The 15,396-nt window shown below is 40.8% G+C and overlaps 1 protein-coding gene across 9 annotated transcripts in view; it reads left to right on the top strand.

The window, feature by feature from the left end:
* The window catches only part of COL15A1 (collagen type XV alpha 1 chain), a 275,000-nt gene that overhangs the window by 193,129 nt on the left and 66,475 nt on the right, over window positions 1-15,396 (top strand). For 8 of the 9 annotated variants that reach the window (XM_043540351.1, XM_037889859.2, XM_043540352.1 and 5 more), the window contains 5 exons: window positions 3,555-3,599; window positions 7,163-7,207; window positions 10,349-10,411; window positions 12,293-12,328; window positions 12,421-12,504. In XM_043540351.1, coding sequence (XP_043396286.1) covers window positions 3,555-3,599; window positions 7,163-7,207; window positions 10,349-10,411; window positions 12,293-12,328; window positions 12,421-12,504 — 273 coding nt within the window. The remainder of the gene's footprint in view (window positions 1-3,554; window positions 3,600-7,162; window positions 7,208-10,348; window positions 10,412-12,292; window positions 12,329-12,420; window positions 12,505-15,396) is intronic. The other variant, XM_043540354.1, reaches the window with a different exon arrangement.

Here is a 15,396-nt window from a genome sequence, read left to right as displayed (position 1 = left end):
TACATTGGGTTTGTTTGTACCTCATCTGTTCTGTCACAGTCTCTTTAGATGGGATTGTAATTTCTGAAAGAGACATTGAACAAATATTCATATTATCATTTTGTGTGTAATTTATAGCAATAATTATAAAACAGTGACAATCTGCTGTATAGTTTATATAAATCTTTAATTCAACCTTGTATTAAGAAATTGGTAGTTCTGTTTAAAGCGGTGGTGCCAAGTATATGTAGTGAAGAGGGCTGAATTCTGTTTTTAATTATAGTCCGTGGGCTGGGCTATAATTTTAGGGCTCTCTACTCTTCCCTCCCACGCCCAATATTAAGGGTTGAATATAGCTTTTATGTAGTACTTAAATATTTAATTAGGGTTGTCGATTAATCGCAGTTAACTCACGTAATTATCTCAAAAAAATTAATTGCAATTAATCGCAGTTTTAATCATACTGTTAAACAATAGAATACCAATTGAAATGTATTAAATATTTTGGATGTTTTTTCTACATTTTCATATATATTGTATTCTGTGTTGTAATTGAAATGAAAGTGTATGTTATTTTTTATGACAAATATTTGTACTGTAAAAATGATAAACAAAAGAAATAGTATTTTTCAATTCACCTCATACAAGTCGTGTAGTGCAATCTCTTTGTCGTGAAATTGCAACTTACAAATGTAGATTTTTTTTTTGTTACATAACTGCACTCAAAACAAAACAATGTAAAACTTGTCTGAGGGTTTGGCTGAACAAGAAGTAGGACTGAGTAGGACTTGCAGGCTCCAAAATTTTTCCTTGTTTTATTTTTGAATGCAAGTTTTTTTACATAATTCTACATTTGCAAGTTCAACTTTCATGATAAGGAGATTGCAGTACAGATTGCACTACAGTACTTGTATTAGGTGAATTGAAAAATACAATTTCTTTTATGTTTTTACAGTGCAAATACTTGTAATCAAAAATAAATATAAAGTGAGCACTGAACGCTTTGTTTTCTGTGTTGTAATTGAAATCACTATATTTGAAAATGTAGAAAACATCCGAAAATATTTAAATAAATGGTGTTCCATTATTGCTTACCAGTGCGATTAATCACAATGTTTTTAATCACTTGACAGCCCTATATTTAATTGTTATTTGTTCAGTGCCTTGTTATCATATTCAACTTCACTTTCTTCACTCTGACCCCTTCTCCATTGTATCTGCTCAAATGATCAACAGTGGGACAGTTAATGTTGACATCCAAGTGTCATCATTGGCCTGTAGAGCTGACACCCCATTGAGATTAAGAGGCAGGGGAGTTCACGCCTCTGAGTCATTGTTTCAGTCTGTCTGCAGACTCAGAAACACAGCACTGCATTGGTTATACCTGCAAGGGCAGCTCTGCATTCAGAACGTTAACAAAAGCAGCTGTATCCATAAATGTTAAGTCAGAGAACCCTCTCTCTCCAAAGTGTCTCAGGATACTATCCCCAATTCTATGTGACTCTGTGAGATTTCACTCCACCTCAAGTACGTTCCACAGCCTTTTGTAAGAACGTGAGCTTTGACTGTCACTCAGTCACCAGCTGGAAGTAAGTGTTACTCAAAAACTCCTTGGGTTTGACTCCCTACCATATGTCTGTAAATCTGGTTTAAGGAAAACATAACCGTATTTTAATCTGTTCCATTCAGAAGGAACTTCTTTTGAGACAGTAGATGATCTAGTGTGGATCAGGACTGTATTCTAAAGCATACATGAACAGGAACTGAGTTAGGGCCGTGCTGGCAACCTTAACTTGATCATTTCCTGAGTTTTGCGTGTCTCACTTTGCAACCTTGGAATTCTTTTGTATTTAATTTTGTGCATTCTTGACAAAGGAAAATGAAACAACGAAGACTTTGTGCTATGTTTATCTATTTGCTAGGCACCAGTGGAAAGCTCTGTAATGCATAATATGTGCAGTCGGTGAGAAAAGTGCTCCTGCCTTATTTCATGGACTCCTTTCTATGGGCTTATCTACACTTGAAATCCTACAGTATCACAGCTGCACTGCCTACGCTGACGGGAGGGATTCTTCCCTCAGGTCAAGTCTACATTAGAAACTTGCATCGGCACCTACACTTGCACTCTAGAGCTTCTGGTGAAGATGCTCTATGCCGATGGGAGAGCTCTCCCATCAGTTTCATAACTCCAGCTCCATGAGAGGAGATAGCTATGTCATCAGGAAAGGCTCTCCTGAGCTGTCCACACCAGCACTTAGGTCGGTATAACTATGTCACTCAGGGGGGTGGATTATTCACACCCCTGAGTAATGTAGTTATACTGATGTAATTCTGTAATGTAGACCAGGGCTCAGCATAGCTAATCCAGCTCTCCACGAGGTGGTAGCTAGGTTGATGGAAGAATTATTCCTTCTACACTATGAGTTAGGTTTGCTTAACTATGCTGCTCTGGGAGTGGATTTTTCACACCCCTGTTGGAAGTAGTTAAATCAACTTAATTTTCTAGTGTAGACCAGGCCTCTTTCAAATGGAAGAAGGCTGCACTCTTTTGGCACCAATACTTATCGCACTGAAGAAGGCAGTGCAACCTCACTAACTCAAGAGAAACTGCCTAGGAACTTTCCTAATCTTAGTCCAGGTCTATACTAGAAAATTAGATCATATAACTACATCCAACAGGGGTGTGAAAAATGCACACCCTTCAGTGACACAGTTAAACCAACCTAATCCATGGTGTAGACAGCACTCGGTCTATGGGAGAATTCTCCTTTCAACCTAGTTATCGCCTCTCAGGGAGGTGGATTACCTGCACTGACAAGAGAACCCCTCCCCTTGGCGTAGGTAGTGTCTTCACTGAAGTACTAATGGGGTGCAGATGCACTGCTGCTGGGGTATTTTAAAAGTAGACCTGCCCTAAGCATTCAAAGACAGCAAAAACAAACAACCAATGGCAGTTTAAGTGGTTGCATTACAAAAATTCAGTGCATATGCACAAAGTAGGGTTTTTTAAATGTTTATAATGTTGACAAATCATAAGCAGTTTTCACCAGAACACCAAAAGTCACCTCTGCAAGATAAGGAATACTGTCACTTCCTGCCAAATTTTACATTTTACCATCTAACACCACTTCCAGCCCCGGGCTGCTCAAAAAAAGGGTCACAAAGATATGTTTTATAATGGGGAAAGTATATTTCTTTTTATTCTCCCCAATCTTAAAAATGGCAACATCATTTTGATTTAAACTTTTCAAAAATACTGCTCCCAGGCTGAGAACATACCTCCAGAATTTCAGCCAGTTAGGTAAGTGATTGAAAAAAATTATAAGCAACTCCTTAGAATGGAAACACTTGGGCAACTTTAAATATAACTATCACTATATACTCTGCCTATTTCAAGAAAATATTAAACAGATAGACTTCAAAATATGTTAAAAAAATTTGCATTTTAATTCTTTCTGTTGAAACTGCTACTAAAAGACTTTTCTATGGTTGTGATTGTTAGCTTGTTTGTTACTGAGAAAAAATTAATATGAAATTATATATTGATATATCAGTAAACTCAGAATACTTTGTAGGGTCCTGTTGGGGAGACTGGACAGCGTGGGCCAATGGGACCAAAGGTAACTGATATAACAAACTACATTTGAAAGCCAGCGTATTTTTGTATTTTCCATTTTCGACTTTGGTTTGCCATATCTAGAGTAATTCAGGTCACTTTTGCTTTTGTTCTTTTGCACCAAAGCTTTCTCTTTTTAAAAAACAAACAACAAAAGTGCTTTCTGACCAACATTGACATGTCGTAAATACCATGGGCCAAATTTTTCTTTCAATAGCAAGGATGTAATTTTGGGGTTTGCTTTAATGGCGTTATTCCACATTTACACCAGAGTAGTGAGAGCAGTATTTTGCCCTGCGTGCTTTGCTAAACATGTAGTTAAATGCTATATGTAAGGCCTTTCATTTCCAAATTGTATTTATTTATTAATTTTCCAGGAATTTATCAGTTTTTATTTCAAGAATTTAAAAATGGGTGAAAATCAATGCAAAAAATTAACATCATGGTTTTCCAGGTAAATATCAGGTTTAGTATTGGGGTTGGGAGGGCAGAAAGAAAGCAACAATTAGGCTATGTCTACACTACCACTTATATTGGCAAAATTTATGTCACTCAGGAGTGTGAATATTCCACTCCCCTGAGCGACATTAGTTACCCCAACGTAAGCGCTAGTGTGCACAGAGCTATACCGATGGGAGAGCTGTCTCCTATCGGCACAGAGCGTCTTCACCACACCAGCTGTTCTGGTACAGCTGCGGCGCTGCACATGTATACTTGCCCTTAGAGGAACATGAGTTTATTGTTTATGAAACCATTATATCCCCATTGCAAAAAACCTTCGTTTTTACAAAACAGTTTACTGTTGACTTGAGCAGTTACACTTGATATAAGGTCTTCAGTGTGAATTCCAAAAGTCCCGGCTCACGTAGACTCCCAGCAGCTCTTTCAAAGAGTCTCAGCACTTCTCAGCTCACTCCCTGGTCCCATGGGGGGATTGGTGTGGTCTCTTCCTAGCCCAGGGACAGGAGGGGGCTCTGTCCAGCTGGTGAAGTGGACCCAGCTCTGTGCCCTGGGGTTCCTCTCTGAGTAGTAACATGTTTCTAAGCCCAGCTGCTCACAGCGGCCATCTTGGGGAAGCAGGTGCCTATTGGGGAACGGGTTGCCTGATACACTCGCAATGGGTGGGAGGGAGATGGGTGGAAAGGGGTGCCCTGCAAGTTAGGGTGGAGGGAAGGGGATGAGACTGTATGCCCTGGGGCCACGCTGACGGGCTGGGATCAGGAGGGGCCAGTGCTCAGGGGTACAGCTTTCCTCTCCTTGTGGCCTGTCACTACAGCAGTTGGTGGTCTCCACAGTCTCCCTGCCATTCTTGCTCCCCCCACTGTGCAGCTGAGATAGCCACCAACTGGCAGTTGTTCTCCTCTGCACAGGCATGCTGAGGAGGCCAGCAAAGAGTCAGTGAGGGTGGGAGCTGGGTCTGGGGAATTTGAGCAGCTGAAAAATCCAAATACTGATTTTTTCAAAACCCAGGAATTTTTTGGAAGTTTTCAGTAAAAACTGAAAGCCAAGGGTCCTAGTTATATGGTACATATTGTACAATATCACAATAAATAAACACCAAGGCCAAAACATTCTAACTTGAGAGCCTATGGGTAGGCACCTAAGTCTATATTTAGGCACCTGCGTAAGTAGCCTGATTACAGAGATGCTGCACACACACACAATTCCTATGGAAGTCAAAGAAAGCTGCAGGGGCTCACCACCTCTGCAAATTGGGATACTCAGGGAGAGATCATGCTCATACCCTGTAAGATCAGTCTGAATAGGACTTAGGAAACAACATGAGGTTCCCCTTGTAGAATTTCCTCTGAACTCTTCAGTCAGAGCATCCAGCCTTGCTTATCCTGACTAGCAGTCACCACAAATCCAGTTCAGGATGTCTTAAAGCTACACTTGTTGGTTAAGAGAGAGGAATCATAATGCAAACATGCTAGAATAATATCACTAAAAAATATCACTAGATGGGCAATAATAGGTGTTTTTGGTTGGAAGGATTGGTTATAGTATGGCAGGAGAAATTCATTGTTTTATCCCATTGTGTTTTGGCTCAGTGCAATCCCTCTTTGTCCTTTGTTAGCTCAAGGTTACATGTTATAGCTCCCAAAATGTGTGGGCGTCTAAGTTCCAGGAAGTGACTCTGTGCTTTATAGAAAAACCTGCCTTTTTGTCTTCCAAAAGACCCACCCCTTGTAACCACAGTGACAGAAACAAGGTAGGATGGTCTGTGGTGAAAGAACTGGCATGGGATTTACAAGATATTTCCAGCTCTGGCACAGATTTCCTACGTGGCCTTGGGCAAGTTACTTAATCTCTCTATGCCTCACCTCCCTATCTGTAAAATGGGGATAATGGTTGCCTCACAAGGGTGTTGTTAGGATAAATTCATTTATTTGTGAGGCACTCAGGCCCAGATCCTCAAAGGTATTTAGAGGCCTAATTTCCATGGAGCTAGACACCTAAATATCTTTGAGGATCTGGGCCTCAGATACTAATGGGATGTGCATAGAATCCTGTGAATCACTTTATGGATTTTAACACATTGACTATTACCCCCCATTTATAACAAGCCTTTCGTTGGCAGCTCTTGAGTGATTCCTGCCCAGACAATGAAAGGGCCTGATTTTTCCATTGCCTTGTACCTCATGAAGTAATTTACTCCAGTGCAAAGTGGGTATAAAGTGGATGTACAATGTCACCATTCTGAGCCAGTTGTAGGGTTTTGCACCCACTTTTCACAGATGAAACTGATTTTCACTACCATGTGAAGCCAGAAGCAAAATTCAGTTTTCACCTACTCTGAGTGACAAAAGGCTCTAGAAATCCAACTAGAAATCACATGGAGTTTAATGTCCAACTAAGTGATAAGTTTAGTACAACATAACTCATCATATTTTTAGATAGAGCTATCCATCCCAGATCAATGATGTGACTTTAATTCATAGCACAGGTGCGGTCATCTACCACAGTGACCTTAGTGTTCTGTTTCCAGCTGATAAATACATATCTAAAATCTGTGTTTATGGATAATGAGATCGTTGATTATTATGAAAAACTTCTTTTTCCACCAGAAGCCAGTGAAGTCTAATTATCATGAGTAAAAGCATTCCTAAAAGAATATTTTTGGAAGACTTTTCAGCAAACAAACTCATTATGTCTTGGGCTTGATTCATCAATGCAATGGGGGAGGGATAGCTCAGTGGGTTGAGCATTGGCCTGCTAAATGTAGGGTTGTGAGTTTAATCCTTGAGGGGGCCATTTAGGGATCTGGGGCAAAAATTGGGGATTGGTCCTGCTTTGAGCAGGGGCTTGGACTAGATGACCTCCTGAGGTCCCTTCCAACCCTGATATTCTATGATTATTTCTATTTTAAACTGGTGTAACTTTGTTGAAATCAACGTGTTTCCATCCTCTCTGTAAGGAAAGAGGAGTTACACCACCATAAAGCTGTAGCAATGCAGAGCTGAAGAGAGCACTTTATTTAATTCTAAACAAGCAAGGGGTTTTTTTTAATCACTGTAGTTGTACTGCATTTTGATATTTAACATGACCTATGTATCTGCATTTCAGGGAGAAAAAGGGGATACTGGTCCACCAGGTATAGCAGGTTTAAAGGTGGGGAACTCATTTAACTTGATTTACAAATGCATTGTTTTTTCTGCTTAGTTATTCTCTTGATGTACTAAAATGATGGTAAATGTTGATTATATTGAAAGAATTCTAATTATACACGTACACACATTTCCCAGGGATGTTTTGAAGTACCTGAGTTGAATTATTGTTGTCTGTAAACTGTGTGATCTGTTGACTGATATGTGATGTTTAAAATATTCTGGGTCTGATTCACTATTGAGTTACTCCAGTTGTACAGTACACCAGTATGACTCCAGTGTAATCAACAGAGTTACAGTGGTGGAAAACTGGATTAAAGCAATGACTAATATGAACCTCTGTTTGCTTAACTTTTATCACAGTTTTATCATAACACACCTGCTTGTTTTAATTTTAATAAAACAACATAATGTAGTGGCTGCTGCTTATTATAAATTCCATCTGCTGTACATATTTTGAATTCGCAGCAATCTGTATGGAGGTGTCATTTCTGTGCAATCAGAGAATACATTTCTTAAAAACACATTTCACTAAGACATTTGCCAGCATGCTAATTAAAGACAATGTACTGATGTGTAGGCAAGTTGTCTTGAGCTCTTTTGATTTCTTCAAGGATCTAACTCATTTCCTTGTGTGAACAATTGTTGAACAAAGTGTTCTGCTTTATGGCCCTTCCTCCAGTAATTATTACTGAATGATGTTATGCGGTTGTGATAAATAGTGTTTTAAAGCATATTTCTAAAGGGCATAACTATTGTGAATGAGGTGACTGCAAAGCTACTTAAAAAATAAGCTATCGGAATCAATCGGTTCAGTCCATAAATAATAAAACTACCTTGGCAGATAACTTGTCCTCTTAGAGCTGAATAACGTACAGTTCTGGAACCTTAAAATTTTGCCCATTAGGAATGAAAGAAGTATGTGTTTGTGTGTGTGTGTGGGGGGGGGGGGGTTGGTATTTTTATTTTATTTTCATTTGTTTACAGTGACTGAATTTTCAAGTGTCCAGTAAGACGAGCAGAAATAAAAAACTAGAGGACACCGAACAAATGCTGGTTTCAGGAGTGATACAATGTTTGGCTTTGTCTACACTAATACTTTTGTTGGCAAAACTTTTGTCGGTCACAGATGTGAAAAAACACACCCCTGACCAACATAAGTTTCACTGACAAAAGTGCTGGTGTGGAGAGCACTATGTTGGCAGGAGAGGCTATCCCACCGACATAGCTACCACCGCTCATTGGGGGTGGTTTAATTATGCCGGCAGGAGAGCTCTCTCCTACTGGCATAGAGTGGCTACGTGGGAGACCTTATAGCAGCAATAAGGTCTGTAGTGTAAACATAGCCTAAAAAATGTTAAGATATGGATAATGTTAAAAAATGAGACATGGCCATACTGTACTATTTACAGTGTGAATTATGTTAACTAAAATCATGTCTTTCTTTCACAGTTAAACTTGAGTAAGAAAAACAGTTGGTGAAATTATTGAACATTTGTTCCAACAAGAAGTGAATTAGCAGCTCTTAGTCCTAACTATTAGTCCTCTTAGTCCTAACCCATTTCATCTGCACATGGGTGAAACTCACCCTGTTGAGGAGGTCCCCAAGACCCTCTGTTCTGTCTCAACCTTACGGTTGGTGAGTCATTGATAAAGCACCACCGTGCAGCTGTATAGCACCCCTCATGTACGCTGGGTAACAGCCTACAGACATCCGCAAGCTGTGGAGGAAGTCCTGTTCACCCCATATAGGCTGGTGCAGTAGGTAGAGAAGGGAGCTAGCCTGTGGAGATTCCCTGAGATCTGTGATTACAGAAATGCAGTTACACACAAATGATAGGGAAGGTTCTGCAGGTTTTTCGTCCAACCCTGCCCCCCGGTGTTTCACACACTTCGCGCATACAAAACCTGCTTGGGCTTTCCAGAGATGAAGTGAATTTCACTAACAGATAGGAAATAGGCTACAGACTCTTTTCTCATTTGTAGAATTGCTAAAACGTTATTGAACCAGTTTGTACAGTTTTAGAGAAGTTTACCTCATGTGGCTACTTAAGAGAAAATGGGTAACATTTTCAGAAGTACCTAAGGGTACATCTGCACTGCAAAGAAACAAACAAAAACAAAACCCCAGAGCAGCGAGTCTCAGAGTCCAAGTCAGCTGACTAGGCTCTCCTTACGGGGCTAAAAATAGCGGTGTAGATGTTCATGCTCAAGCTGGAGTTGAGCTCTGAGACCCAGTGAGTGGTGGGAGGGGCTCAGAGCTCGAGCTCCAGCCCCAGCAGGAAAGTCTACACTGCTATTTTTAGCTCCGTCACTCAATCCCCTTGATCTAGGCTCTGAGACTTGCTGCCATGGGGCAGGTGGGTGGGTTGGTTGGTACAGTGTCGGCACCTAAGCCCCATTGACCTTCAATGAGATTTAGCCTCCCAAGCACCATTTTGAAAATGGAACGTGGGCTCCCAAGTCACTTGAGTTCTTTTGAAAACTTTACCCACCGTTAATGAAGTGCCCATTTGTTCTTCAGTAATATACTCTGCTGGTGGCAGAGGAAAGGTGAGGTGATAAAGGGGTAGAAACTGTTCTTAATGAAGCAGAAACTTCAGTACTATTAAGGTTATTGGTGCTGTACCAAGAAAAATGGAGATTTCAAATTTTATAAACTATCATCTTTCAGTCCTTCTATTGCATAGAGAATCCAGAACCCAGCCACAACCAGGGTCATCTGGCAGATTTAGAATCTTTACAACTTTGTTTTTCTTTTAAGAGGTTTTGTTGAGCATAATACTGTAAATGTGTAAAAATTCCTTCAAAAAAGCAAAACTACATTTTAAAACTACAGTGCCACCTCCTTCACTGAGGGAATCTCACATATTGTCTGCTATGTGTGGTGATTCTTGTCTCCCCTGAAACAATGTGGCCAAACATGAAGAAACAAATGCAGAAAGTACAGCTCTATTTATGTCTGCTGCTTTCTTAATTGCTTTATTAGCTGATTGATTTTTTTTTTTAAATGACTGGTTACTGTGTGATGTTTAAAACTTTTCCAATGGAATAATTGAGCAGCTTTCTACAAAGCTGATAGAATATCATAGATGCTGCATTGAATTTAAAATTAATAATAGAATATGTATTTCTGTTTTGATAGGGTGAGCAAGGTGCAGATGGAAAACCTGGATTTCCCGGTGTTGCTGGACGTCCTGGAGATGTAGTGAGTTGTACCACCATACTCTTTCTTTGTGGGATCACATAGCACAGTTGTTCCCAAACTAGTCCAGGGACTACCAGTAACTCCCAGAGCACATGCTAGTGGTCCATGGAGAGATGGCTGGTCACATTGTGCTGGCTCTCATCCATGTATCCAGCTGCACCAGAAGCTTGAAAATATACATGATGCTTTCCTGCTGTTGCGTTACCATGTAAACAATTAATTGTAATTGCAACAGTTGGCAATTGTATCACCAATGGGAAGGGTGGTGTCCACAAAGCAATCTGTATAGTAGGACATGATCCACACTATGAAAAAATTGGAGACTCTTTGGTATAACACATTTTTAAATGTATTGGTAAGTTCCTGCTTCTAGAGAAATCTGCAAGCACCAATATTGTTAAGCATTTCTATTGTAAACTGGCAATTAATTCACTCTGTATTGAAACTTGGCAGAAAAGATGTCGGCCTACGAATGCTTTTTTGGTTTGCATACATTCTGAAATAAAGTGTCATTTTTTAAATTAGAAGAGGAGAAAAATAGAAGCTTGCAGGTTTTAAACGTTCATATGTGTTTAACTCAGTAACCCAACAGGTGAAAGTGAAATGTTAGAAACCATTTGCTCATAGTTGTTAAAAAATGTGGATTGGTTGCTTTCTGTTTTTAAGAAAAATTTAAACCAGCCAAATTATAAATCAATCAGCCAGCTCAGGCCTAGCAGCAGGGAGAGGACTTACGGATCCTTGGGAAACTTTCCAGCACAAGAGAGCTAGAGAGAGGCAGAAATTGCCAGATGGATAGTAGGCCATTGGAAGGGAAGTTATAGAGGTTGAAGGAGGAGCTGACCTGCCCCAAACCCTGCACCTCATGCACATCCCTACTCTGGATTACTTTAAGCCATTACAGCAGTGCTTGTTTCTTTTCTCTACATGGTCATGAGTGACACTTTGTGTTCACTGTTGAGAGTTGCAGTGCTCATGGTACAAAGTGTCATTAACTGGGGTTATTCTGTGTTAAATGTAGGAACAACTGAGTAAATTAACTCTAAATTTCCTGGCTTATGTTAGTTTAAGTTAGCAATGTCACCCTAGTTCAATAGAATTTATTATTCAGTGAAATATTTACATATTTGTGTCAGGGGCATATGTAATCTTGTTGATTGAGGACAGGGCTGGGAAACAGGAAATCTGATTCTGACCCTAGTTTACTCTTTAATCTGGGGCATGTCACTTAAACCTCTTTGTCTCTCACATTATCTGGGCTGGAACTCCAGTAGGTGTAAATCCACGCTGATTTTCACCAACTGTAGGTTTGGCTCCCTTGTCTATAAAGTGCTACCCACCTTTGTAAATAACTCTGAGGTATAGAAATCAAGTACCATATAACTGCAAAGCGTTATGTTTTTATTACCAATGGAAAAAGCATTATAAACTCTAACAAAAAGTAAGGTTTTTGGTTTACTCTTTTTAATACATCAGCTTTCTGTTAAAATATAATTTTTAGGGTCATAAAAATGCATAATAGATCAGCATGAGACCCACCTGTGAACCCTTCAATAAATCTAATGCTTGGATTCTCTTAGGAAAAAAATACAGTGCTATATGTGAAAAATACTAGTTCTCTCTGTTTCCTTCCTCTCTGTTCTCTCAGCCCTCTATCATACTTTTATACTATCAAAGGCAGTAGAAATTACTAAAAACATTCAGAACCAATATACACTTAGGGCCTGATCCAAACCCATTGCAAACCAGAGTCTTTCCATCCACTTCATTGCACTTTGGATCAAGCCCTTCATGAACATTATTCTCTCGTGGTGGGAGGGAAAGTATTATCACAACTTTCCCTTGTAAATTGTTAACACTCCTTTATTAAATTGCATGCAGGGTCCAAAAGGGGACAAGGGTGACACAGGATCCAAGGTAAGGTGGGATCAATTTCTTTCTAATTGAATTTTTACTGGGGATTTGGTGTTTAATAAATGGCCTTTCCATCTAAACTACTATTGAAATAGGGTGAACCAGGACGGGATGGTGCCAGTATTGTTGGACCACCAGGGCCACCAGGACCACCAGGGCCAATCATAGCAGTACCACAGGTAAGTGTCTTTGTAAAGTGTTAAGAACTTTACTGTCCTTAAAATGTATCTGGAGTTACATGGCAGTGAAGAACAACTGGTATTGGTGTTGATGTTCCGGTCATAGATACAGCCCTGAAAGAGAAAAATCTGCAATGAATGTCTACACCTAATCCCCCTCCACATACACACATTTGTCCAATCATAGGTTTAAGTCATGACCCATGTGTCTCAAACCCAGCCTGTAGGATTATGGGAACAGCCACACTCCAACCCTCCACCTCATAGCCTGCTGACAATGGATTACCTGGGACGCAGGAAACCTAGCTCCACTGTTAGGCTCTGCCCCAATGTCTGATTGGCAGAGTGCCAGAGCAGCTGATTGGCCCACTGGCCCTACTTAAGCCAGCAGCTGGAACAGGAAGCTGTCTGAACAACTGGATTTCACCCTGCTTTGGACTGTGTGCCTCCTGCAGCCTGCCTCCTGGCATCTTACTTGTGGCTCCTGACCTCCAGTTTAGTTCCTGCCTCTGAGCCTCTGGTATCCTGGCCCGGCCTGACTCTGGTTCCCAACTCGTGGTTCTGATCTCCAGTTTGGCTCCTTCTTTTGACTTCCCACTATCCTGACCCAGCTGACTCCACTTCTGTCTTGTGACTGTGGACTCTGGCTCCCATTACTACGTCTGGTCACCCATGACCTTGCCACGACAAAAAGATGAAAAAGGGCAGTAAAATGAGTGAAGACTCTAACAGAACAGTGTTTGCTTCTCTTAGCATGTGCAGGTGACTCTGCAGAAGCCATAAAAATGAAGAAAAATTAATTAGGGAATACAGAATAGAGGAAGTATAAAGTAAAGGGGCCTCTGTGGGCATGTCTACACTACACTGCATTTAGACACCGATGGCTGGCCCATGCCAGCTGACTTGGACTCGTGAGGATCAGGCTAAGGGTCTGTTTAATTTTGGTGTAGCTGTTAGGGCGTGGGCTGCAGCCTGAGCTCAGGGAACCTTCCACCTCACAGGGACCTGGAGCCTGGGCTCCCACCAGAGCCTGAATGTCTACACCGCAATTAGACAGACCCTTAGCCCGAGCCCCGCAAGCCTAAGTCAGCTGGGACGGGCCAGCCGCAGGTGTCTTAATTGCAGTATAGGCACACCCTGTGACTCCAGCAATGCCTGGAATCAAACTGCAGTAGTGCCTAGACTCCACCATGCTCTCTACCAGGTGTATACCGTACAAACCGAAAAAATAGCTCTTGTGCTGAAGTAGTATCAGCAAGTGTCAAAGAGCATGCTGGTGAAAGGTGATTCAGAGAGCTGCACATCCTTTCACACCACACACATTTTCAATGGGGTTTGCTTAGTGTATTTCAGGCTTTTAGGTTATAGATAATACTAGTAGGAAAAAAGAAGCCTAGAAGTTTAGATGAACCAAATTGCAAACTTATTACAAAAGTCTGTGTAGTCAATTTGGTATGACACTGGGAATTGGAGAAGCTATGAATGGCTACAGGAACCTTGTTCACTCAGGAGAGCCATGTAATCTTACCCTCTGAAGGATTCTGTTTGTTTGAGAGAAGTCAGGTGGTTAGCTGCAGTCTGCCAAGGCTTGTAATCAGAGGTGAGGAATCTGCATGATAGGAGCTAGGCAATAACAAAGTCAGAAAGCTAACTCAGACTTTACATTTTATATTGACTAAAGCAACGAGGTTCTGACAGTGATAATAATTGTGGCAGAAAGTGGGTCCCTAATGATGGCAACCAAAGCCCCAAAGGAGTTTGGGTAGCTTCTTTGCAGGACGAAAATGAACATGTTATCTTGACAGTGGCTCAAAAACCCTGGGTGAATGAAGGAATTAATGCTGTGTGTTTCATCCAGTTTCTGCTTTAATTTTTGGCAGCTTTTTAATAGCCTTCAGGTAAAAGGATGATCTGGTGGTATAGGCCTCGGATTGAAACTCAGGAGATCTAAGGTCTCTTCCTAGCTCTGCCACAGTGCTTCTGGGTGACCTTCTTAGGCAAGACGTTTAACATCTTTTGCCTTTGTTTGATAACCATGCCCACTTGAGATGGATATTTTGAGGTTCAGTTTGTTAATGTTTGTAAAGGCTTATGAGATCGTCAGGTGGAAGGCACTTATGTGTGAGTGAAGTGCCGAGCATCCCTGAAGCTGACACAGAGCGCAATGTTAGCATGCTGGAGGCCAAGCAGCTTCTCCACACACTTCACAATTGCCACACATTAATATGGTGATTAACTACTGCCGAGGAAATGTATTGTGTGTCCTCTCTATTGTCCAAGATTCCTGTATCAAATACCTTCACTATATATTACAGTAGTGTCCAGGGGCCCCATGGTCAATTGGGGCCGCATTATGCTAAGTGCTGTTCAGATACATATATACAAAAACCTAGCTTCTGCCCCAGAGACCTTGTAGTCTAGGAAGACAAATGACATATGAGGTGAAAGAGCGGGTTAAAAATAAATGTATTCAACTGTCTATGCATTTGCAACAAACTATTATTATAAATAGACAAAGTAAGTGATAACTGTCCACATTTAGCTCTCAACCTATCCACTATTAGTTGTCTGATTATTTTTTTTTTTTTGAGGCATTGAAAGCACAGTGAATTTGGAGGAGGTTGATTCTATAAGATGTTGTAGGGGAGAGACCAGGTGGGGCTTGATCTGATAATAGCCGGTGTATTTATACAAGACGTATTAACTTTGCTCTATAGAGGTTTTCTTAGCTAGAGAGTTATAGCATCCCTGTACATTTTGCTATTTCAGCCTCACAGGAAAACATCCAGAAGCATCAGTAGCACTGGACACACAGCAGACCTAATGCAAGCAGACATGCCAGCACCGTGCCACTTTCTGTCAGTCAGTTTGGCAATTTAAACCATCGTGCTA

Source organism: Chelonia mydas, chromosome 2, assembly GCF_015237465.2.
Source record: "Chelonia mydas isolate rCheMyd1 chromosome 2, rCheMyd1.pri.v2, whole genome shotgun sequence".
Classification (NCBI taxonomy): domain Eukaryota; kingdom Metazoa; phylum Chordata; order Testudines; family Cheloniidae; genus Chelonia; species Chelonia mydas.
The sequence above is the reverse complement of the archived record's forward strand: the minus strand, read 5'-3'. Positions and strand labels throughout refer to the sequence as shown.